The sequence below is a fragment of the Ictidomys tridecemlineatus genome, chromosome 6 (assembly GCF_052094955.1).
Source record: "Ictidomys tridecemlineatus isolate mIctTri1 chromosome 6, mIctTri1.hap1, whole genome shotgun sequence".
NCBI lineage: Eukaryota > Metazoa > Chordata > Mammalia > Rodentia > Sciuridae > Ictidomys > Ictidomys tridecemlineatus.
In genome coordinates, this window is record NC_135482.1 from 167,569,185 (window position 1) to 167,592,927 (window position 23,743).

Here is a 23,743-nt window from a genome sequence, read left to right on the forward strand (position 1 = left end):
TGCTCTCAATTACAGCTTTTACATTGCTAAAAGAGTTTTGCCAGAAAATCAGATATCTATGCCAAAACACTGGCTCTCTACATTTGCTGCCAACCTTGGCCAGTGTTTTGCATCCAGTGACAAAATTAAAGCACTTTTTATATAGGAAAGCAGAGAATAGGTCATAAACCTACTTTTCAAATATTCACAACTGTGGTATATAAATGAATATGCTTACTAAGAGGGAATCTGTAAGTGCCAATGTTTATGTAGTTACTATTAAAATTTCCAAGCACAGTGAGATCATAGTAATGTTCAATAGCAATCTATGAAGCTCCTTCCAGATGTGCTCATTTTGAAACATTTAAATATAATTCTATGAAAAATGATGTAAAATATGATTGTGTGTGGTTATCATCATATAAACCTTATAGTCAAGTCTTGAATACATTAACAATTGTCTCAGCTCCCTTAACAGTAAAGAAATAAACACATTTGATCAATCAAATGAGAGAATGCATGTGAAACGCCTGGGGTGACCTGTACTTAGTACATAAAGAAGCATCTGATAATCTGATATATATCTTCATGTCTATGACGACTCCTTTACCAGATAGTTGTTTTTTTTTCTTTTGAAATGGATAAATCCCAAGAAGTCCAAGAAAAGGAAATATGTCTTAGTTACATTTTGCCTTCAGTAGTTAATATCCAGCATATTTTATAGCTAATATATTTTTAAAATGATAGAATACTTTGTACTTTTTTAACTCATTAGTTCATTTCTGAGAGTGAGAGTAAATTTCCACCTCAATAGAAATATGAATATACTAGTTGATTAAATATCTTGTCTAAAGAAGTTACTATGGACAAAATACAAATAATTTCAATTTCTAATATATTTGTCTTTCTTTTATGTAGTCTTTCAAAGTATTTGTTATGAGTAAGGCAATTCTGAAACCCAGTTTCAGTCATGATCTTAGACTTATAATTCTATATTTAATAAGAGCTATAATAAAGAAATATACAAAATACACTGGTTGCTTACATAGTTAAATTCCTAACTCTGCTTAGAAGAGGCGAAGACAGGCTCAATGGCTTTCGGACTTGAAAAATGAGTTCTGTATTTTCCAGGTACACATATGGGAAAGTAAAGGCACTGCATGCTAAGAACGGGCACAACTGATACTAAGTATCATCTGCAGTTGAAAGTAGCTGGAGCATAAAGAAGGAAACCAGGAAAGCAGTAGTAACAACTCCAAAAGGCCTCATGTGTCATAGAAAGTATGCATTTTTATTTAGCAGAACTTTTTAGTGGGAAGTACACAATCAGGTCAAAAAGCTCATTATGGCAACTGTGAAATAAGAAATGGGAATAACAGTGGCTTTTTTAATAATATAAAAAGGGCTTTAACTGAAGAATGGATGGAATCATGATTAGTAAAACATATCTGGTATACAGACAGTTTTCAGGATGTGAATGTTAAGAGCGAGCCTTTTAAGAATATTTATTTCAATAATAGTCTAATTAAATGTCCCAGTTTAAATAATGTTTCATCCATCTCTAGCATTAACCAACAGAGGACAATTCCAGAATTTCTGTATTCTAGAGGGGCTTATGAACAACAATCTGGTGGGAAGAGTAGGTTATTAGGGAAGTAGTCTCACAGCTAAATCTGTGATACTTAAGATTAAAAAAACAAATGGTCTGATGGGGCTGAGGAAAAGAGAGAGACAGTTCCTACTTCTACAATGCCACCTACGGAGTACTATCAGTATTATCATTTTTATTTATTTAGTTCATGTTTAGTTCATATTTAATGCCCTAGAACTTTATATTTATACCATCATACCATGTTAAAAATTAATATAGTTCCTTATTATTACATGTGTATTTAGTACTGACATATAATTTTAAGACTTACATTTGTAATTTTTGTAACTCCTAATTCAACACAGCTCTAGTATATTACAAGAAATGAATACTATAAATTTCTCCCAGTATGTCAAAGTCAAAATAAGGGTTCAAATTTCAAATCTCAACCTAACTAAGCCTCTTTCTTCTTCTATAAAGTGAAGACAATAATTTAGCAGTTTGAAGAATGAGACAACATAAATAAAATTATCCTTCAAACAATATAATCCATAGATAAATCATGTTTCCTGTGGTTTTACAAGTGGCCCTGAGAACATTAATATCAGTTAATTTAGAGTCACTACATTAAAGTATATTAGTTCTTCCAATTTATTTCAAGTCCTTGGGTAAAAATGTATGGTAGATAGTAAAAAGGTTGATTTTATTAGTTCTAAAATCACCTGCACTGCAGAAATCACCAGAACTTTTTTATAAGAGGTTCTTTTACACTATTCCAGATTTAATAACTTGAATTTAATGGGTGGTTTCCAGAAATTTGTATTTTTAATTCCCTACATGACTGATAATCACCCAGGTTTAGGACCTACCAGTACAGTTAATTACTATCACCCCTTCTTCAGAGTTTTAATTTTTCATTTTGTAAAATAAACTGACACTTGGAAATATACATTCTTATCCATGATTTATGGTATTTAATTATCTTTGCTTTTTATAATTACATTTTTAATAAACTGGCACAACCGGTGTGCTGATTAAGAATTCTAATAATAAAATAATAGGCAATATGGTTTACAGTATAACAAAAGTACTTTCATAAGATATTAATTATGGACTATTAATTAAACTAAAATACAATACTTCAAAATATTTTGCACAAAGAGCTTACGGATCATAATTGTTTAGTAACAAAATATCTCAATGAAAGGTTTTTGAGAACTGCAATCTAATTTTCAAAACTGAAGAACAAAAGTATTAAATAAATCACTTTATGGCACAGAACACAATAAACTTATCTAAGCAAACAACAGAAAGGTTTTTGTATTAGAAGCAAAATGGAAGAAATTTTAAATTAAGCCCCAAATTCAGGGAATAGTTATTCATAGCTTTCTGGTTAACTTATGCTCAATAATAAGAAATAAGGGCTTTTAAGCATCATATCACTGTTTTTTTCATATATAAAAAATATATATGAAATTCCAAACATTAGGAGTATATTTTTTTAACTTGGCAAAAAAAAAAAAAATTCTTACTTTGATAATTCAGAATCCTGCTGTTCATTAAATCTGTGAATGATATTTGGTAATTTTTTAAACTACCGATGTCACCCTTAAGATGATTCAGTTGTATTTTCTTGTATTTATTTCTTCCCCATCAAACCTAGGAACTATAACAGGGAAGACACTGAAACATGTTATGATAAAAACTGGTCTTAGACTTTATTCATGAATAACTCACCAAGTATTTACCAAATGTCTACTACACTCTCAGCTCTAGAAAGAATCTGACATGATAAGCCCTGCCTCTAGGGAGCTTGTCATTCAAAATACAGCACGTCAAGAAATGATTTTGAATCACTAAAAGCCTTCATTTTATCTTTCAAGACATACCTAGATACTGATATCCTCTGTAAGATCAAGTATAATTTTTTATTATATTCTCTGAATTGTCATAAGGGGTACTTTGAAATCTGTATGCAGGCAAGGCCCTCTGTCTAACTGCCTTCTGCTACTTAGATTAAGTCAAATATTTTGTTTTCACTTTCAGTTTTCTCCAACATACCCTCCACAGCTTTGTCCAACCAGCTGGCTATTTCTGTGACACTTTACTTTCCTCTTCCTTGGGTACTTGTTGCTTTCCTCCTTGCAAAAGCCTCGTCAACCAGTCTTTCTCATGTTTCTCATCTTTCTTTACTTGGTTTCTTATCCATTTGGTTGAAAAATATTAGCACTTTTCATTGGAATTTTCTATTGATATCTTTAAACTTTGTTGTATTCTTCATATTTTCTCTGCAACAACACTCTCTTCTTCAAAGTTATTTGGAAATATTATCCTCCAAAGGACAATGGTTTCTAGAAGATTTCTGTCTCAAACATTGTACTACACAAGACTGATACAGAAATGCGTAATTCAGTAAAGGATGTTTGTACTGCATTGTCAATTCCCACTATTACATATACTGGATTCTGCCAAGATGACTGTTAAAAGACTTATTTGTTGTGGGATGTGACTTTATATACATAAAGGTTAGATCAAAAGTAAGATTTTTGGTCCTCTGGTACTGAATTAAATGTAATTTACATGACACATGAAGTCTAAAACTTACGAAACTAAATGATAAAGTCAAGACAGTTAACCATCATTGATATGTCTATCATCATCATCACAAACTATACACTTAAAAATCAAACTATTTATGAGTCAGATGCTGTCTAGCAAACTTCCATCTATGACTCATTTCCTTTTACATTTTTAACTCAAATACAAATATATAAGATTAAGTAAATTTTAATTTTCCAAAAGTTCTCCAGAAAGAATTATCAGAATCATCCAGGTAAAAAACACAGTTGGATAATCCATTTTCACAAATGAACTCCGTACTTGTGTTGTGAGGTAGCAATCAACAACTCTAAGACCTTCTGTGGTGGCAGTTCCCGCTACTCACAAGCATTCCCTCTGCACATGAAGATCATGAACAAAGAAGGGACCAGAAGAGTCCACTTTTCATTGTTTCACTGACGTCTCGTATTTTCGTAGTACGCTAAATGCCTGATTTCAAATTTACAACAACAAAAAATACCAATATTTATTCTGAAAAGTAGTTGTATGTTCCAAGTAGCAGATATTAACAAGTTCCAACACGATCTCTAGGAATAATTCGAAGTTCTGAACCGTGCTTTAGAAAAACATTTCCTACACAAACAAATAAAACATAAAGTTAGGTTTCTAAAAATGACAAATTGACAAGTTATCTTAATAATCCAACGATTATTACATACAACAAACAGTGTATTAAAAAGTAAAGTGGGTGCAAAAGATCAAGTAACATCAGAATCCAATTCCAATGTTTTGTTTTTTTGTTTTAGTGGTACTGGGGAATTGAACCCAGAAGCATTCTACCAAGGTGCTATATCCCCAGTACTCCTGCTCACTTTTTTTCAAATTTTGAGACAGGATTTTGCTAAACTGCTGAGGCAACTTGCCATCCTCCTGCCTCTCAGCCTCCCTAGTAGCTGCAATTACCAGTGTGTACCATCATACTTGGCTCAATCCCAAGCTTTTAAAGTTTTGTTCCTATTCTTCCCATAGCTTTACAACCAACAAATGTTTGCTTTAAAATTGTAAATAAGAACACTAGCCATGAAAATACTAACAATGTGCAAATAACAAGAATTAATTTCATCATGAATACTTGACTTAATACACAATAGAATACCTAAAGACAGAAAAAAAATTAAATTATCACAAGACAAAAGTTACATAAATTACAAAAATCTAGATACTCTGAATCTATTTTGGGTCAATTTTAACTGAGATTTCTTCATGTCCAGTGAGATACACAAATTAATTTTGAAATGTAATATAATAAGCATAATATTAGAGTAAGTAATAGCTAAAATTAACATATGCTACATAAAATTTCCAGAATAAGACAAAACCTTAATCTAGTAAGTTTGAATACATGTATATAATAAAATGACTCACAATTTTCAATAAAAGCCCTTTTCAATTAAAAAAATATATACACTTAAAACTGTTGATTTAATTAACAATTTACAATTTTATATCATTCCTTACTTTCTACATGGCTAAATTTCACTAGTGGTCTTTAAGGAAAATTTTTTTTTATTATAATTTAAAAATACCTTAAAATATAGTAATTTAAAAGTAACTACTATTTAAGAATGAGGTTATATTATATTAAATCATATGTAATTTCAGAACATTAAAATTAGATGGTTAACCTAAAAGAACATATTTCAGAAATAATAAAAGTTTTTTTTTTTTTTTTTAATAAAGCTTAAGACTACTTTTAACAAGGACTTTTACTTTGCATGTTGATTAGAACATCAATGTGTCACTCTGAATTATATGTAACAGTTTAGAAGTTTGGAGTGTGGACTCAACCCTGTTACATGTAAATGACTATGTTCTTTAAAATAAAATAATAATAGCTAGGACCTACTGCATGCTAAGGATGCATAATGTAAACATTAAACACCTGCTCCCTCACAACTACCTTAAGAGGCCAAAATTATCATTTCTATGAGAGTACAATCTTACCTTCATACATTTTGTTATGTATTAGTTAAAAACTTTCCCTAAACAAGAGCTACAACCTATTGAAAATCTTTAATTAGAATGAATTAAATACTCATCATCAATAGACATATAATTCACTCCTACTTCATGATTTTCAAATAGATACTCACCAGCAGTCTGTGCAGGATTTATTCCTATTCCATCTAGAAAACAAGTTATAAAGTCATGTAAGTTATTTCTAAAGAACCAGAAGAGATTTACCAATATAGTGCTGCTGTATAAACCCCAGAACATGAGTGAGAATCTTCCAGGTAAGTTACCTGTTTAAATCTACTGTTATGTATTTATGTACGTTGCCGTATTAAACAAAAATAGCTGTCAATGTGATGAGTCTAATAAATTCTATGGAAGACACAGTTTTTTAATTCTGTTTTGCTACAAAGCATAAAAATGTTTGTCAATTCTTCTAAAAAGCTAAAGACATCTTAGGTATGCCATTAATAATTTCCATTCTGGTTTGAGATATGAAATCTTAAGGGTGGTAGGGTACACAAAGTCATTTAGTTAAAGTTCCAATTACAATTTGAAAGTTTCAAAATATTTTCTTGACTTATTCATTTGTGAACCTAAAACTTTCCAGAAAGTAGGAAAACTTAACAGAAACACTTCAATTTAATTACAGCATATTTCATAGTAAGAAATTCTGACATATCTAAGTTACATCATGATACCATACTTTAAACTCATCTCTCTTAGTATTCTAACTGTACTTAAACCACTTGCTCACCCATTTATATTAGTCTGTATACTTGAAAGACAATTAAACCCTCCATGCAAGCTTCACTCCCATTTTCTTATTCTACTATTTCATCATAAGAATAGTTCCATCATGCTAAACTTTTATCAGTATTCAAAGATATTCAAATTTTTACAACTGTATCCCTAAATGGATAAAATACTACAAATTTGGAAGAGTTTTCTACCAGGATAGGTAAAGCAAGGCATGATAAAAGAACATGCTTGCTTAAGTTCCTGTATTCTAGAGCATTTTCTGATACAATAATCCTGGCATTGTTTACCATTAACTTTATCATTTATATTAGTATATTTGGGCTTTTTGGATATAAGTTATTGTTAATTAATTTGATTTCTTTTAAACAATATCTGTATCTCTGAAGTAATAGTTTTAAAGTAAATTCTTACCATTAGTAATAATTGCACTTGTTGCTGCAGGAACTTTAAACTAAAAGGGAAAAAGGAAATAAATTTAAAAAAATGTGTAACTACCAAAGAAGAATAACAAGGATGGGATACATATCACCAATTCTAAAATCCCAAAATGTATGTGATTAATCTTTCAGAATAAGTGACATTAAAGCAAGCACAATTTGCTTTAATAAAGAGCCCTGTACTCTAAATAATGCATTTGACCGCATAAAGGAGACCAAATAATTGTAAAACATTCCTTATTTATATACAATACAAAAGAAAACATTGTCAATCTATGGTCCAATCAAGGCCTATTCTTTTGGCTTAGACATTTTACCTTTATCATGCATAATTCTCCTACATAAGCAAAATAATAAGTATAGTTGATGAAAATATTTCTATAATTTCTTCATAGAAATGGCAGGTTTCAAACAGATGCTCTCTTGTGTTTAATGGGAGTACCTCCAGAAGATTTTTAGATAACCACCAAGGCCCATATTCCTTCCTCAAAATCTCCTTAAATGATTTGTTGATGTATATCTCAAAGGACTATAATATTCCAATTATGTTGCTAGGAAATAACTATGAAGTTCAGTTAGGTACAGGTAATGTCCATTAGACAATTATGTGACTGCTACATGGGCAACAGCGATACGAAGACACTCCTGACCTACTTCAGAGATGTTATAAAAAGATGTGCTTTTTGAATCAAAGGATAAGGGATAGAACTTATTGGTAGATAAGGGAGAGTCCATCTTGTAATGCTCTAGAGACCTGGAGCTGACAAAGTGTTCATGTCTTTATAGTTTATTCATTTTATCCAACAAATATTTATTAAGCATGTCTGTATGTACTAGTTTTATAGAATATTATCATTCAGTTTGATGACCGCTAAGTTTGAGAAACATTTATATTGAAGCAATACTCTTAATAAAGCTCTGATCAAATACCAAATTATTAAACAACTCAGATTTTCAAAGAATCCTACAAAGTTTTCAATTACTCTACTTACTCTTAAATCATGACTCAACTCTTAAATCATGTCCATTTTAACATACATTGTGTATTTTCTTAAATCACATTTTTTAGTGGCTGAGTATTTTATAAACTTTAAACCAAAAGCAACTATTAACACAGTCTCTTCTCCAAAATACAGAAGCAATGATTAAGGTGAAACCTGGGCTGGGTGTCACTAGTGATGTCAAATACAATAAGTAATCTTCTTACACTACTGTCATGTTTTCCCTTAGATACAATATTTAATGTTCTCAGTTTTGTTTTCTATTCCAATTCAACAATTCTTTAAATTTAGGATGCTAAGAAGCTCTTCTGAAGTTTTGACAACTCAGTGAAGTTAATTCCGAGTCACGTAATAGGAAATTTTGTTATTGTTTATTAAAATAATTTTATTAGGGACTTAAATCTGGACTATTAGCTTCTCTGTGAGAGCCCTTCTCACCTCTGCCTGAAGTCATATTCTTTCAAAATATGTAGTACTCACAATTCATAATTATATGCTACATCAAAACTTTAATTAACATATATGGTTGAGTGAATGTTGTTAGTTTATTTTCTACTATATGTCCCTTGGGATTTTCTTCTACTTTCCTGAGAAAACCAAGATTATAACAATGTATTAAAATTATAAAAGATACACCATAAAATAACTAAAAAATATACTATAATAATAATGATTTATTGTAACTTTTGCAGATCTGCTTCTTAAATCAGAAACCTACTATGCCCAAGACAGGGAATATTTCTTGCAAATGATGCATGCAGCAAAGCAATAATAACATCCTGTATTCAGATCTGTGTCTCATCTTATTTTACCCATTCTTTTTGCATAAAGAATAAATCAAAATTGACTATAAAACTTTGTAGTTTAATTCTAAGTAAGGAACAAATGATGCTAGTGAACTAACATTAGTTTAGGAGCTAAGAGCAGTAACTAGTAGGCTGACTTCTCAATAACCACACAAATACAGGGAAGGGTTATAAGTTAATCATGTTTCTTGTTTATTTAATTATTAACATGATTTTTATATGACTATACTTTCCTAAGACCAAAACATTTGGTTTTGGGTTACTCTGAACCTATCTAAAACTTTTAATTACCCATAAAATTTTGGTAAAAGGTATTATATCTTTATACAAAATTACTTAATCAGATAGGAAGGACAGTCATTCACTACTAATTTTACAAATTGATAAAGAAAGAGTGCTAGGAATGTAGTTTAGTGGTGAAGAGCCTCCCTCGCATGGGTGAGGCCCTGAGTTTGATCTACAGCAAAGAAGGTGGGAGGAGGAACCAACACACACACACACATACACCAGCAAAGTGGAGAAGAAAGGAATTGAAGGATTTATTATAGCATACAGCTACTTAATGACATAACTAAAATAAGAGATCTACAGTCTCCCAAGTTACATTTCAGTGCCATTTCTACTTTTCCATGAGTCATATCCAAAAATTTGATTATACATGTTTCTGATAATGGATGAAAAATTTTTTATTTCTCAACAGCTAAAAACTTCACCTTTTAAAACTAGACACTTTTCAAAATAATTTTACTCAGAATCTACAAGGTCAGGCATAAGATTTAGAAAATATGATAAAAATGTTTTTTAAAAATATATAATTCCAGAATCAAAACAAGTAAAAATTAGTATACAAAATTTAGAGTGACATAAAGTTGTTGTTTCTTTTCAAAGTTTACATATCTTCACTATCTTCAATTTCAAGGAAAATTCTCCTTACAGTTTTTAACAGTTGCATAAAACTGGTGTGACAATTTGTTCAACTCATTTTTTTTGGTCTAAAAGTAAGCCTTAACTTTCACTGTTATCATAAACATAACAATGAACCCATAGGGTTCACAATACATACAAACCCATAAGGTTCACAATACATACAAACTCAAAAATTTTTGAAAGCCATTGCTAAACTGTATTACATAAAGATAATTCCAATTTCCATACTTACTTCTTCTGCTGCAAATTTTAAGACTGCTGTAAAAGGTGTACTCTCAGGTACACTAAGTCTGGAAGAAGAATTAAAGAATGTTAAAAACTTGTATTTATTTCAAGAACCTTTTTTTCTTATTTCTTCCATTGTAAGTGATCTAGACAAAGCTGTCTTTTGAGTTTCAGAATTATTTGTTTTGATTACAGTACTATTTTCATTGACTCTAAAATTTTAAAAAAAGGAAGCAACTAGCCTTAGAACAATTACCCACTTGAAAACTTTTAAAACTTTAAAATTGAAAGTTAATGACCACAGATGTAGATTTATGTATTTTACCTTTTTTGATACAATTAAGTTTAACATATCAGCTAATTCTTTCTAGAGACAGATTTCAAGAAGTTTAAATCTCTTCTTGTTCCTCAGTCCACTTTATTGCCTTTCATCTAAACATTATTTTACCCAATGTGGCAATGTGTTTTATTTTCCAAGTTGGCAGCTTTTCATAGGGGTAGATATGTTTTGACTGTAAATGCACAGAGGACACTATGGTTTTATAGCTATGTAGTAAATTTACAGATGAGGGGATGGTAAAAATGAGAGAATTCCTCCTCTATTATCTTGATAGCAAAGGGAAAAGGAGTTGTGGAAAGTTTTGAAATTTTTATAAAATCCTTTCTGGCAATAAGAGAAAAATGAGCACGCTTGAGGAATACAGGAGAGTGCTCATTATTAATTTTATACAAAGCACATATTTTCCAGGAATATTCAATCACAAATAGAAAATGAAAATGGTTAAGAGTTGGTGTCTCATGAAGCAAAATATGTCAGGAAGAGAAAGGGGGACATCAGAATTGAGGGCATTTGCAAGGGAATGATTTTTAAAATGGACCACAAACTATGAGCTGGATAAGGGAAAAATAAGTGGGATATGGCACTGGGGAGTGGAGAGTGATAGAATAAAAAGCCACTGTCATCAGTGGATTAAAAAAGTCTTGTATAAGTCATTATGGTAAATCAGCTGGAAGGAGAGAATGTAGTAACCTGTAAGACAGTGCCTGAAATTAATATTTTACGTTCTTTATTAACTTTCAACACAGGAAGTGTGTGGCTTGAGGCTCAATTACTTTGTGATATCCTGTTGAGTCATATACACAACAAAATAAAAAACTTGACAACAAGCGGTCAAGTAACTTCAGAGTCTGCACTGGGAAGTCTTCCCTAACTTCCTCTAACAGCTGCCAAAGTGGCTCTAGGACTTTGCAATCACCAGGAGTGAGGGGCTGTTCAAGAGGACCAGAGCCTTGTTCAAATATCCTCCCGCTCCCTCGTTCACCAAAGGAATTCCAAAGGGGATCCGGATAAGCTAGAGTCACGCAGCCCTACCCCTGTGCGAGGGCCCAGCTGTCACTCAGGGGAGCATGCGGGGACCTCTTCATTAGGGTTCCAGCGGGAAGGATTCCTGGAAGGGCACGGACTGGGCAAAGGGAGGGAAGGGAAGCAAGCTGCGTAGGGTGGGAATCCTTGGAAAAGTTCGACAGTGTCCAGCCCAGCACCGGCTCGCCCAGGCCGCGGCACAGCTACTCACACTTTATATGGCAACCGTGGGTCCGACGTCAGCGTAATCTTAAAGGAAACCTTCGACCTGAGAAAGAGCGAGGGAGAGAATTAGGATCCGGTAGAGGATCGGGGACTGGGGCGCCTAGAAAGCAAAGACTTACATGGTGGAGTAGGTCTGAGCGGACACCCCAAGCCAATTTGGCGGAGTAGCTCCAAGCCCTCACCAGTGAGGAAGCGTCTGGGCCCCTCCCGACTCAGCTCCACGTCTCCCTCCGCAAACTGGGGACCTCCAAAGCTGCTGCTGTCCACAGAACTGCCTGAAAACTGGTTTCAGATTCTCAAGGTAGACGAGGCCCCAAAGTCACTAATATCACGGATTTTAGACTTCTCTCTCTGAAAACATAGCAGTAGTTACATAAAAATACTGCTTTTCTAAGTTCAGTTAATTTATGTTACATTTTTAGTAAGGCACAATACGTCTGAGCTTAGAGAGTAGGACCCTAGGCTCCACTGGGAGGTTGGGTCGGAAGTAAGGAAATTCACTAGACCCAGGAGGTGCGAGTGGGTCAGGGGCGGGACTCGGGGACAGGGGAGGTGGTGGGCGAGGCCTTTCGCGATGTTGCTAGGCAACCTGCACACCGGAAAGCTCCAAAGATGCTCAAGAAACTGGACTCTTGACCTTACTTTGTCAAACATTTTCTTTTGCTTTTTCAGTATCCCAGTCCTACTGTACGTTTTTTATTCCTCTTATTTTATTCTTCATATTTTACTTTCCAATACTGAGTTCTATTAAGTTTCGACAAATAAGTGAGTTATCAAGGACAAATATATATGTGAAGTCTCATGCTCAGGTGTTTAAGAAAGAAAAGATCCCAGTACTTGAGCGATTTGGACTCCAGCTGAAAAGATTGAATAGAAGATGTTAGTAGTTCATTAATAGAAATAAACCCGGAGTTCTAGATTGCCAGTCATCAGCTGCATTTCTTCAGTTTAACGATGAACTTTGAATCCTTTCTGGGTGCCAGTCACTAAGCTAAACTCTGGGGGATCTCAAAACCAGTAAGCCAGTGAGGTGCCAGCCCACTAGTTAACAGTTGGTAGTGCTTGTATAATGAGGCAAGAGGGCTGTCCTCTGAACTTCATACAAATGTAAACCTCTCTATAAAATAAGCATTACTTTCAAAATACTTGTAATTGGCATTTTAAGAAATATTGCAATGAATAAACAAAACAGAAAAAAAGGTAGGCACTAAATTAATGGAGAGATGTAGTTATCTTTAGAATATGAGTTGCGGGGCTAGAATTGTGGCTCAGTGGTAGATCCCTTGCCTAGAATATGAATTAGATGTTAAGGTGAGATGTCTAAGAGACTAGCAGGCAAGAAATTATGGTGGGGGTGCCAAAGACCAGTTTCATCTTTGTCAAATTTTTAGCTGATATTCTGTAGTGAGATCTTCCAAAGGAGAGTTCTGATTTTGACCAAAATTTGCAGGAACATTATCTTCACTTTCAAAATTGTAGGTCTTGCCATATACAAAGATGGAAGCAAATATTGATAGATTTGGGAGACAATAGTTACACCTTTCATAACTAAAACTACAAAATTTGTGGGAATGACTATGATGTTTGAGAATGGCAGTAAAGATAAACCTACTGATAACATCAGCTAGCCAAATAAAAATGGAGAGATTAGTATACATATCTAGTCTTTATTTTTAATAAATATTACATTTTTAAGTAAAACAATACATTCAGTTATTCATAGGTTGGTTTCTGCTCCTGTATAAAATGTGACAAATACTAAAGAGAAAAATATACTTTTATTAGTGAATTTCTATTGTCATATCCAAGGAGGTTAAGTACTCAGATTCATATTCCTCTTTGGAGTACACATGTCAAAATAACAAAAGAAATATAAAGTACACAGCTTGACAAGCTTTCACATAGTGAACATACAATATTATATTCTCAAAACATTTTCAAAATATTTAGATTTCTTTCTCATCTCAATTCTCTAGCTCTATCTTCTTACATGTGTGTTCTCAGAGTCAGCATAATTTCTAGAGCCTTCTGATTTTTTACATAAGAAAGGAAGTTATAAATGGATTTTTATAAATGGATTCATTTATAATTTTTTAGTTTTTAAAACGTTCCTAAAGCATTTTCAGTTTTCAATTTTTATAACAAAACAAGGACTTTCTGATTTACTGAAAAGCTAAAATGCTACAATATACATGATGGATATAAACAGAAATTTTAGAAGATAATTGGCATATGTAACATTTTAAGACAAGAAATGGGATAAATGGCCCAATGGGTTTTGGAAGAGATCCAATTCATATCATGTAGAGACAGAAATGATTGCGCAAGTACAGTGTGACCATATTAGATCTCATTGTGAAACATACCGGTATTCTATTTGCAAAAGCATATGAATTTCTCATTATCAGAATGGAATCAGAAGGAAATGAAATTTCTGTGAGGATTACAAGACTTGAGGACTAAAATTTATTTTAATAATTATTTATTTAGGAAGGTTTAAGTAAAATAGAAAACATGCAACATTTGGATGCCAAAAAAAAAATTCACCTTCTTAAACTTTTTCACCTTGTATGGTTGTATGTACTGTTATGACTAAGACCACCTGATAGTCAAATTATGTCATCCTAAAGAGATCACAGTGGGGTAAATCTTAGGATCTTCTATTTCAAATACTTCATGTTATAAAACTATGCCTTGATCAATTCATAATAAGTTGCTATATGTCTGAGTAAATAATTGGACATTTTATTCTATTATCTTTACTCACAGTACACTAAAAGGCACTAATATCATTGGGGCAATGATAATAGTAATGACTTAAAATTGATCAAGATCTCAAATACCACATAATCTCACTCATTTGTTGAATGAATAAGTTGATTTTGTAGAAGAAAGAATGGGAATAATGATTGCTAAAGACTGGGAAGGGCAGAATGAGGAAGAATGGAAAGAAGTTCAGTAAGAGGCACCAAACTCAGTGGAGGAATAATGTTTGGTTATTCTTTAGCACAGTGTTTTAACTATTTACTAAAATAATCTATGATATATTTCAAAATGACCAGAAGAGTGAGAAGTTTCCAATACATGAAGAAGAATAGATGGAAATGCTTATTCTCCTGATTTGATTGTTCCACAAACACACATACACACACACACACACACACAATCTATCTATCTATCTATCTATCTATCTATCTATCTATCTATCTACCTACCTACCTACCTACCTATCTAGTGACTTGGATGGGGAAAAAGAGGAGCATCCTTGGTTCTATAATGTTTCTTGAACTAAAGGGTGCTTATTGTATGTTCACTATGTGAAAGCTTGTCAAGCTGTGTACTTTATGTGTGTTACATTTCAATGAAAGAGCTTATCTTAAAAAAATCCTCCAAACTAAAAGAAATAAAATAGTTACAACAACAAATGACGGAGAATAATACATAATTTTTAGTGGGCAGGGTACTAAGGGATTCACAATAGTATGTTCAGTATAGAAGAGAGTAAAAATTGTGTATTAGATTACTTAACTTCCTGAGAAATTGTGTCATCTATAGCTATAGCACTCATTGTATTTGAATTGCTAATTCAACATGGCTATATCTGAATGTATTTATGACTGTCATATCTGCATTGAATTTACCTGTTGCACAGATATTATCTAATTAACTATGATTTCTTAACTCACTGTGTTGACATGAAATATATATTGAAGTGATTTCACATGGTGATAATTTGGTTTTAGTTTCTTAATATTAAAGGTAGAATATGATGTAAATTTTTAAAAATTATATGTATAGTCTGTTATTATCCAACAATAAATATTTAGGATTAAAAAATGAATCATATTTCCAAATGTGGAGATACAGATAAATTTGGCAAGAAGAGATCATTCTCACATCAGAACAGCTCTATAAAATTAATCCATTGAAAGCCAGTCACGGTGGCACATGCCTGTAATCCCAGCAGCTGGGGAGGCTGAGGGAGGAAGATAGCAAGTTCAAAGCCAGCCTCAGGAAAAGCAAGGCTCTAAGCAACTCAGTAGGACCCTGTCTCTAAATCAAATACAAAATAGGGCTGGGGATGTGGCTCAGTGGTCCAGTGCCCCTGAGTTCAATCCCTAGTACCCATCCCCCCCTAAAAAATTAATCCATTAAACATGTGCCATTGTGAATTGAAGACATGCACCACTTTATGCTACACCACATTGGGCTGTGGGGATGGGAGTATGGATTGTAGTTCTCATTTCTGTCTAAAATTCTTCTACCCAAATCTTCATTTATTGCTTTACTTTCACATCAATCTATTGGAGAGTTATCTTATAAATTAATCCATTTTGTAGCAGAAGTTAAATTATACAAGAAGCAAATAAATAGCATAAAAATTCACACTACCCTGTGAAAGTTTCTCTCCCTTAGCAAAGTATTATTTGTAATAATGCCAAATAATGACCCAAGGCCTTTATGAAATAAAGTTTTAATGTTATAAGAAAATAAAAATGTCAGTAAAGGAAGGATTTTAAAAATCAACAAAAAATAGGAGACATGTGGATAACTTAGCATGTTATTTAGAAAAGAAACTAGTTTATTTTAAAAATAAAATAAATTATAAAAATAAAATCAAAAAGAATAATGACATAATTCATATTAATTTACAGTTTAAACATGGAGTGAAAATATACTTCAAACTGAAACATGATGCCGCCAAATGGTAAGTAAAATGCCTAGTCACTAAGAAAGAAAAAAGTAATTTCCATATTTACTGGAAATATTTTAATTTTGACAAATTGAATGGACTAGTCAATGCATGATAAAAAATATGTGATTTATAGAAAGAACAAAATTGTATTTTCCTTAATTTTTAAAATTTTACTATTCTATAATATTCTATTTTGTGAATTCTTGTCCTAGATTCATATTTAACTAATATTTATTTCTTGGGTTTCTTTAATAGTATTAGATGATATTTGTTTTTCCTTGAATGCTTCATTTTTCATGTTTTGCCCTAACAATAAATAAGGTGATAGAAGAGAATTTTCGGTTGTTGTAAAATGTTACTAATTGTCAGATGTGGCTTATTCTCTGAGACTCTTTGAAAGGATTAAAACCACTGTGACATCTTAATTGTCTAAAAATTGCATCACAAGTTGCAATGATATGAATTCAGAAATACTGCTTAATTACCATTAAAATAGTAAAGTTATTTTCAATTTGATATTGTTGATTTTGGATATATAAAAATTTTCATTTATAATTCTCCATCATCCTTAATCAAAGCAAGAAACAGTGATTGATAATCTTCTTTTATATTTATGCAGCATATTGCCATTTTTTAAGTCTTTTGCAATTACAGCCCCATTTTATTTCTATAATAAGGCATTTAGCATTCAGGATGAATTCAGTTGTTTCTCTTAAAACTCACAAAATTAACACAAAGAGGTGACGCACAGGCCCAAGGTAACCCCGGTGGTTTTTGAGAGACTGTGGAAAAACACAGTTACAGATATAGTTTTACAAAACTTACCTAATTTGAGCCCATGCAAGTTATTTTTTGATATTAATTGTTTAAACTACAAGTAATTGAATTAATAAACTCATTTAATGAGCTTCTCAATGAGTTTTTGCTGATTTCCCAGAACCTAGAATAAATATCTGCCATACAGCAGGTACACAGACAATATTTGTTGAATGAATTCATCTTTGCTTAAAAATATTACAGATTGGTAATACTTTCCAGTTGCACTAATGTTTGTAGATTCCATTAACTACACTCATAAAAGCTCTTAATGCAGGAACTTACACACTTAGATTCTTGCGTTGTTCTTATTTTAAGGCTTGTCTGTTCAAAGGACAAGGCAATTCATGCAATTTACTGCTGCTAGTAAAAGCAGAGGTTAAAAAAGGCTAATTAAAGATTCTTATCAACTGTGACTAAAGAAGCCATTAGAATAAAAATATGTGAATATCCTCACATGTTCCTTCACCATTACTTTCTGTAACATGTGACATTCTGAATCAGAGACCTTGCATTAGAAACCTCACTACTGACTCTTTCAGAATTTTATACTTACAGATACAACATTGTTCATTGTTATTGACCTTTCTGGCAGCTTCCATAGTGATAGAGATGGTGATGTATAGAACAGAGGTGGTATGCTGGTGGCAAGTGGCTCTGGGAGTTTTGGGGTTGTTCTACACAGTACAGCTAAGTGCGTATTACATTTGGAACAGATCCATATGGTTCAATACCTATTGTTCCTATCAAACCTTTATGTTTTTTTTGTTAGTCTTCTGCAGTCATTTGAGTTTATGATCCTTGGTATATAGGATCAGACTTATGGAATGCATTTTTGATGCAATTCTATTAGCCAAAGTACATATGGGTACTTACATAGTTTAGTATACTTTAAAGTTATAACAGCATGGTATTGGCACCAAAACAGACATGTAGACCAGTGATACAGAATAAAAGACACAGAGACAAACCCACACAAATACAGTTATACAGGACAAAGTTTCCAAAAACATTCACTGGAGAAAAGATAACCTATTCAATAAATGATGCTGGGAAAAATGGAAATCCACATGTAACAAAATGAAATTAAACCTCTATCTCTCACTCTGCACTAAAAGTGGATCAAAGACTTAGGCACTGCTGGGCACGGTGGCACATGCCTTAATCGCAATGCCTTGGGAGACTGAAGAAAATGTCTGAGGCAGATGAACTGTGACTTCAAAGCCAGCCTCAGCAACAGCAAGGCACTAAGCAACTCAGTGAGACCCTGTCTCTAAATGAAATACAAAATAGGGGCTGGGGATGTGGTTCAATGGTCCAGTGTCCCTGAGTTCAATCCCCAGTTCCAAAAAAAAAAAAAAGAAAGAAAGAAAAAAGACTTAGGTACTAGAACAGAGACCCTGTGTCTACAAGAACAAAAGATAGGCCCAAATCTTTACCCTATCAGCCTAGGAACTGACTTCCTTAACAAGACTCCTATAGTGCAAGAGGTAAAATTAAGAATCAATAAATGAGATGGATTCATATTAAAAAGCTTCTCAGAAAAAGAAAGAATAATGTGATGAGAGAGCCTATAGATTGGGAGAAAATCTTTCTCACATGCACCTCAGATAAGGCATTAATCTCTAGGGTATATAAAGAACTCAAAAAACTTAACATAAAAAAATTAACCCAATCAATAAATGGGCAAAGAAACTGAACTGACACTTCACAGAAGAAATGCAATCAATCAACAAATATATGAAAAAATGTTCAACATCTCTAGCAATTAGAGAAATTCAAATGAAAACTACTCTAAAATTTCATCTCACTCCAGTCAGAATGGCAATCATCAAGAATACAAGCAACAGTAAATATTGGCGAGGATGTGGGGGAAAAGGTACACTCATAAAGTGATGATGAGACTGCAAATTGGTGAAACCACTATGGAAAGCAGTTTGGAGAATCTTCAGAAAACTCAAAATAGAACCACCATTTGACCAGCTATCCTACTCCTCGGTTTATATCCAAAGGAGTTAAAATCAGCATTCTACAGTGACACAGCCACGTTAATGTTTATAGCAGCTCAATTCACAATAGCTAAACTATGGAACCAACCTAAGTGTCTTTCCATAGGTAAATGGATAAAGAAAATGTGATATTTTTTTTCCAGTGGAATATTACTCAGTTTTAAAGAAGGTTCAAATTTACTGTAAATGGATGAGTTGGAAAATATCATGCTAAGTGAAAAAAGCCAATCCCAAATAACAAAAGGCCAAATTTTTTCTCTGATATGCGGATGATTATTCACAATAAGGGGGGACTAGGGAAGAATAGTTAGATTAGGTTGAGCAGAATGAAGGGAGTGGAGGGGAGTGGATATCGGGGTAGGAAGGGTAAGTAGAATGAAATAGATATTATTACCTTATGTACATAATGAATGCATGACCAATGTGATTCTACAATGTGTACAATCAGAAAAAATGAATAATAATACCCCATCTATGAATGATATGTCAAAGTGCATAAATGATTTCTAATGTCATGAATAACTAATAAAAGCACATTTAAAAATTCAGAAGTTGGAGATTTCTAAGTCCCAATTGTATATGTGAAACCATTACCCATGGTTTAAGAGTTGTGTCAAAATGGGAAATTAGGAAGTTTGGGCTTGATAGCTATTTTAGATATTAGGATAATATAGTCTAGGTAATTTCAAAACTGTTAATTGTTACAGATTTTAACTGTTTTCAGTATTAATTCTGAAAATCTTAGATAATCAACTGCCTTACATAGTTTAGTATATTGTAACAATGTTATTATCACCTGAAACTCTGAGTGTCTTTTTGCAGCTCTGTTCACCTCAGTTTAGTTAATTCTATATACACAATCTATAATAATTTCTTGAAAAATTTTGCGTGATTTTTTTTAACATTCATAGCCATTTTGTCTTGCTTTCCTGGGGTATTGAAATGAATTCTCTCTTACAAAATGTCAATTAATTATTTTTATTTATTTTTGATTAGTGGTTTAAAGGTGGACTTACAATGTAAATGACCAGTTCACAAACTAGAATTGGTAAGGATTTCTTCTAGAAGCTATCAGAATATTAACAGAGAGATGGATATTTCTCCCTTACTTTTTTAAGCAGTTGGAGGAATATGATCTACATTATTTAGATAAAAATAAAATATTGGTTCATTATGTCCTACTTATTTTATGATTGATAAATAAATAAACTTTACTCAGAAAGTCTTATTTTTACTACCATCAAAAACTGTCATTATTTTCTAAGAGATTGGGTACCCCAGCCTGTTTTGTTTTGTTTTGTTTTTCATCCTAACTCATTGATAGGAACTTCAAACTTCTATTACAGCTACAACAACAATGAAATTGAAAACCCTTTCTAATAGAAATTTACATAATTAAACTTTTCTTCTTCATTTTAACTCTTTTCAACTGTAATGCTCATAAATATAATCATGTTAACTTTTTATTTGACTTTCCCTAGCATTAATAGTAAATTGAAGACATTTGTTTTAAATATATCTGATCACACTATATAGATTTCATAATTCATAAATAATTCCTCATGGAAAGCATAATATAGAGCATTTAATTTACAACCTAAGATTGAAGTCAAAAGGCTTTTTCAAAGCTTACTGTTATCTTCTATTTTTCTAGAATATTCATTGTTTGGTTTTGTGTTTAGGGCTAATAAAAATACATTTGTATTTCTGTGTATCTTAATCACACTTTTATTTTCTGTGTTTTATGATGTTTGCACATCTTACCAAGATTGCCGGCAGCTGAGAGGTTCTCCCTCCCAGGGTTAGCCAATTCTTGGAGATAGCACAGGGCTCAACTTTGTTACCTTTTATATGCAAGTCAACTAATCTCCAGGTGTCCATAGCCCCATCTACTTCTATGTTAGTCTGTTTCCTTCTCTATAAAAAAATACCTGAGATAGTCAACTTTATAAGTTCATAAAGAGAGAAGGTTTGTGGTTTCAGAGGCTTCAGTTCATTGCCAGTTGATCATTTTGCTTTGGCCTGTGGCAGCACATCTTCTTGGGAAAGCCTGGGGGAAGTGGAGAATAAGAGAACAAGGCTGGGGTCCCACTGTTGGCTTCAAGGGCACCCCACCAATGACCTGAAGACCTCTGATAGGCCCACTTCTTAACGTTTTCACAACTCACAGTAGTGCCAAAGGCTGGGTATCAAGTGATCCTTTGGGGGACTTTCAATGTCCAAACCATAGCAATCTCCCTATCTAATTCTTTTTGTTGTTGTTTTTCTTTTTAGTTCTACATGACAATGGAATGTATTTTGACATATTATACATACATGGTGTACAACTTCCCATTCTTCTGGTTGTACATGATGTGGAATTACGTTCGTCGTGCATTCATATGTGAACATAGAAAAGTAATGTTTGACTCATTCTACTGTCTTTCCTATTCCCATTCCCTCTCCCTTCCCTTCATTCCCCTTTGTCTAATCCAAAGTATTTCTATTCTTCCCTACTCTCCTCCCCTTATGGTGAATTGGCATCTGCATATCAGAGAGAACACTCAGCCTTTGGATTCTTACATGTTATCTAATTCACTTGTCCTGAATCAACTCTGGTTATTTAGTAAAATTTTGAAATGGATTTCTGGATTAAGATAAGATAATGCTTACAATCTCTTAAGTAGACGTTCTAGCCTTCTATCCTTTCTAAAATTCCTAATAAAATAGCAATGAATTCATTAAAGTAAAACATGAAAAATGATGATAAAGCAGTTTCATTGTGTGCTGGTTTGATAGCCAATACTCTGTTTTTCTTTTTTCTTTTTTTTTTAAATACTCTGTTTTTTTTAAGATGTTTTCCTTAATGCAGACCTAATGGGGATACAATGGCAAATACAATCTTCTGAATGTGCATGTTGCATGTCAAAGCCAAAACAAATAATCAGTAGGATGGGGAATTTGCCTACTGCTCTGCTTACCTTAGTTGGTTAAGAGTTCCCTGTGCTCTTACTTGTTCAAGGTCTACACCAAGAAGAAAATGCCTCTGTGCTGAAGAGGTGCTATGCTAAGGTGGTATTTTTTTTTCTGATAACACAAAACTGTATATTTTTCTCTCCCAGTTCTAGCCATGGATAAATGAGTACACGCTTAAATTTCCTTCCTTTCTTATTAGAATGGAATTGGCCTCCTTCTCTTATATCTCTAAAATTGCCAGCCTGATTCTACAACAGGACCAGACATTCTCAAAAGACAGGAAGATGTGTTCTTTACTAAGGCCAGAGTGTTCAGGGTGTTATCTAATTTCTTAGCAGGGGGCATTAGGTGTAGTTACTTCTAATACCTACTTGTTGTCCTTTGTCCTATTGATGCCATGCACTTTGTTTCTGCATATAACACCCAACACCTTTTTATTACTTAAGCTTTAGACAATTAACTTTTAAAGAGTTAAAAAAAGAGACAAACTATCATTCATATTTACCCATATAGTCATCATTTCTTCCATTCCAAATTTCATTTTGATATCTGGTATTAATAACCTTCCCTAATAGTTCGTGTGATACAAATTGTTGTCCACAAAATATCTCAGCTTCTGTTTGTCTGGAAACATTTTTATGTCACCATTTTTGAAAGATTCTAAGTATAGAGTTCTAGTTTTCTTCTAGCATATTAAAGGTGCTACTCTTAACTTTTGGCTTGCAAACTTTCTGACAAGAAATCTGATAGATTTTTTTCTCCCGTTCTTTTGTATATATACCCCTTTAGAAATAAATTTCCATTTTTATTTACATTATTGAAAATCTCTTTCAATACAAATAAATGGAAACTGCTTACAAATAATCCATATAAAAATGTGTTAAAATCTGTAGAGCAAGCTTAAAACAAAATAATTACACATAATCAGCCAATAATGGAGATAAAAGTAACCATAAAAATTCATTCTGTCCCAAAGGATGATGAAAAAATAGAAACAAAAAATAAAGAACCAAAGTGAAAAATGGAAAACCAATAACGTGGTGGATTTAATTGCAACGATGTTGATGATTACATTGAATATAAAAGGTCTAAACACATCAATAACACTTCAGAGATTAAGATAAGTCTCCACTGGAAATACAACAGGAAAAAAATTAAATAACTAAATATGAGAACCTGCTTAAAAGAGTTTATGTTTCTTTATGAAAAGATATTTTGTAATTTTTGCATAAGCTTCTGTAGCCTCCATATAATGTCAGTTAACTCATGGATAGGGTTTAAGCTTTAATTTGGGAAGAATTTGTATAACTGTTGGAGAATGAGAAATCTGAAAATTTGGAAAGAGTGAATTTGTTTTGTTTTGTTGTGATTCTTCAGCA

At 32.6% G+C, this 23,743-nt stretch overlaps 1 protein-coding gene and 1 long non-coding RNA gene across 2 annotated transcripts in view; one reads left to right on the forward strand and one right to left on the reverse strand.

Moving 5' to 3' along the window:
• Positions 1-1,249: 1,249 nt before the first annotated feature.
• Ufm1 (ubiquitin fold modifier 1) lies at positions 1,250-12,163 on the reverse strand. Its single transcript, XM_005342396.5, has 6 exons — positions 12,008-12,163; positions 11,875-11,931; positions 10,308-10,365; positions 7,316-7,355; positions 6,283-6,315; positions 1,250-4,762 (listed from the first exon to the last, which is right to left on the reverse strand). Coding segments are annotated over exons 1-6 (258 nt in total). The 5' UTR covers positions 12,010-12,163; the 3' UTR covers positions 1,250-4,694.
• A 187-nt stretch (positions 12,164-12,350) lies between these two features.
• The window catches only part of LOC110597311 (uncharacterized), a 52,123-nt gene continuing 40,730 nt past the window's right edge, over positions 12,351-23,743 (forward strand). The window contains exons 1-2 of the long non-coding RNA XR_013423431.1: positions 12,351-12,401; positions 16,544-16,596. This is a non-coding gene — a long non-coding RNA (uncharacterized LOC110597311). The remainder of the gene's footprint in view (positions 12,402-16,543; positions 16,597-23,743) is intronic.

What these genes read in the sequence shown, in the direction of transcription:
- Ufm1 (XM_005342396.5), bottom strand. An exon ending in TAAAATTTGCAGCAGAAGAA is followed by an intron (nt 7,356 to 10,307) that starts GTAAGTATGGAA and finishes TTTCCCTTTTAG; the next exon opens with TTTAAAGTTCCTGCAGCAAC. An exon ending in AAATCCTGCACAGACTGCTG is followed by an intron (nt 4,763 to 6,282) that starts GTGAGTATCTAT and finishes TTGTTTGTGTAG; the next exon opens with GAAATGTTTTTCTAAAGCAC.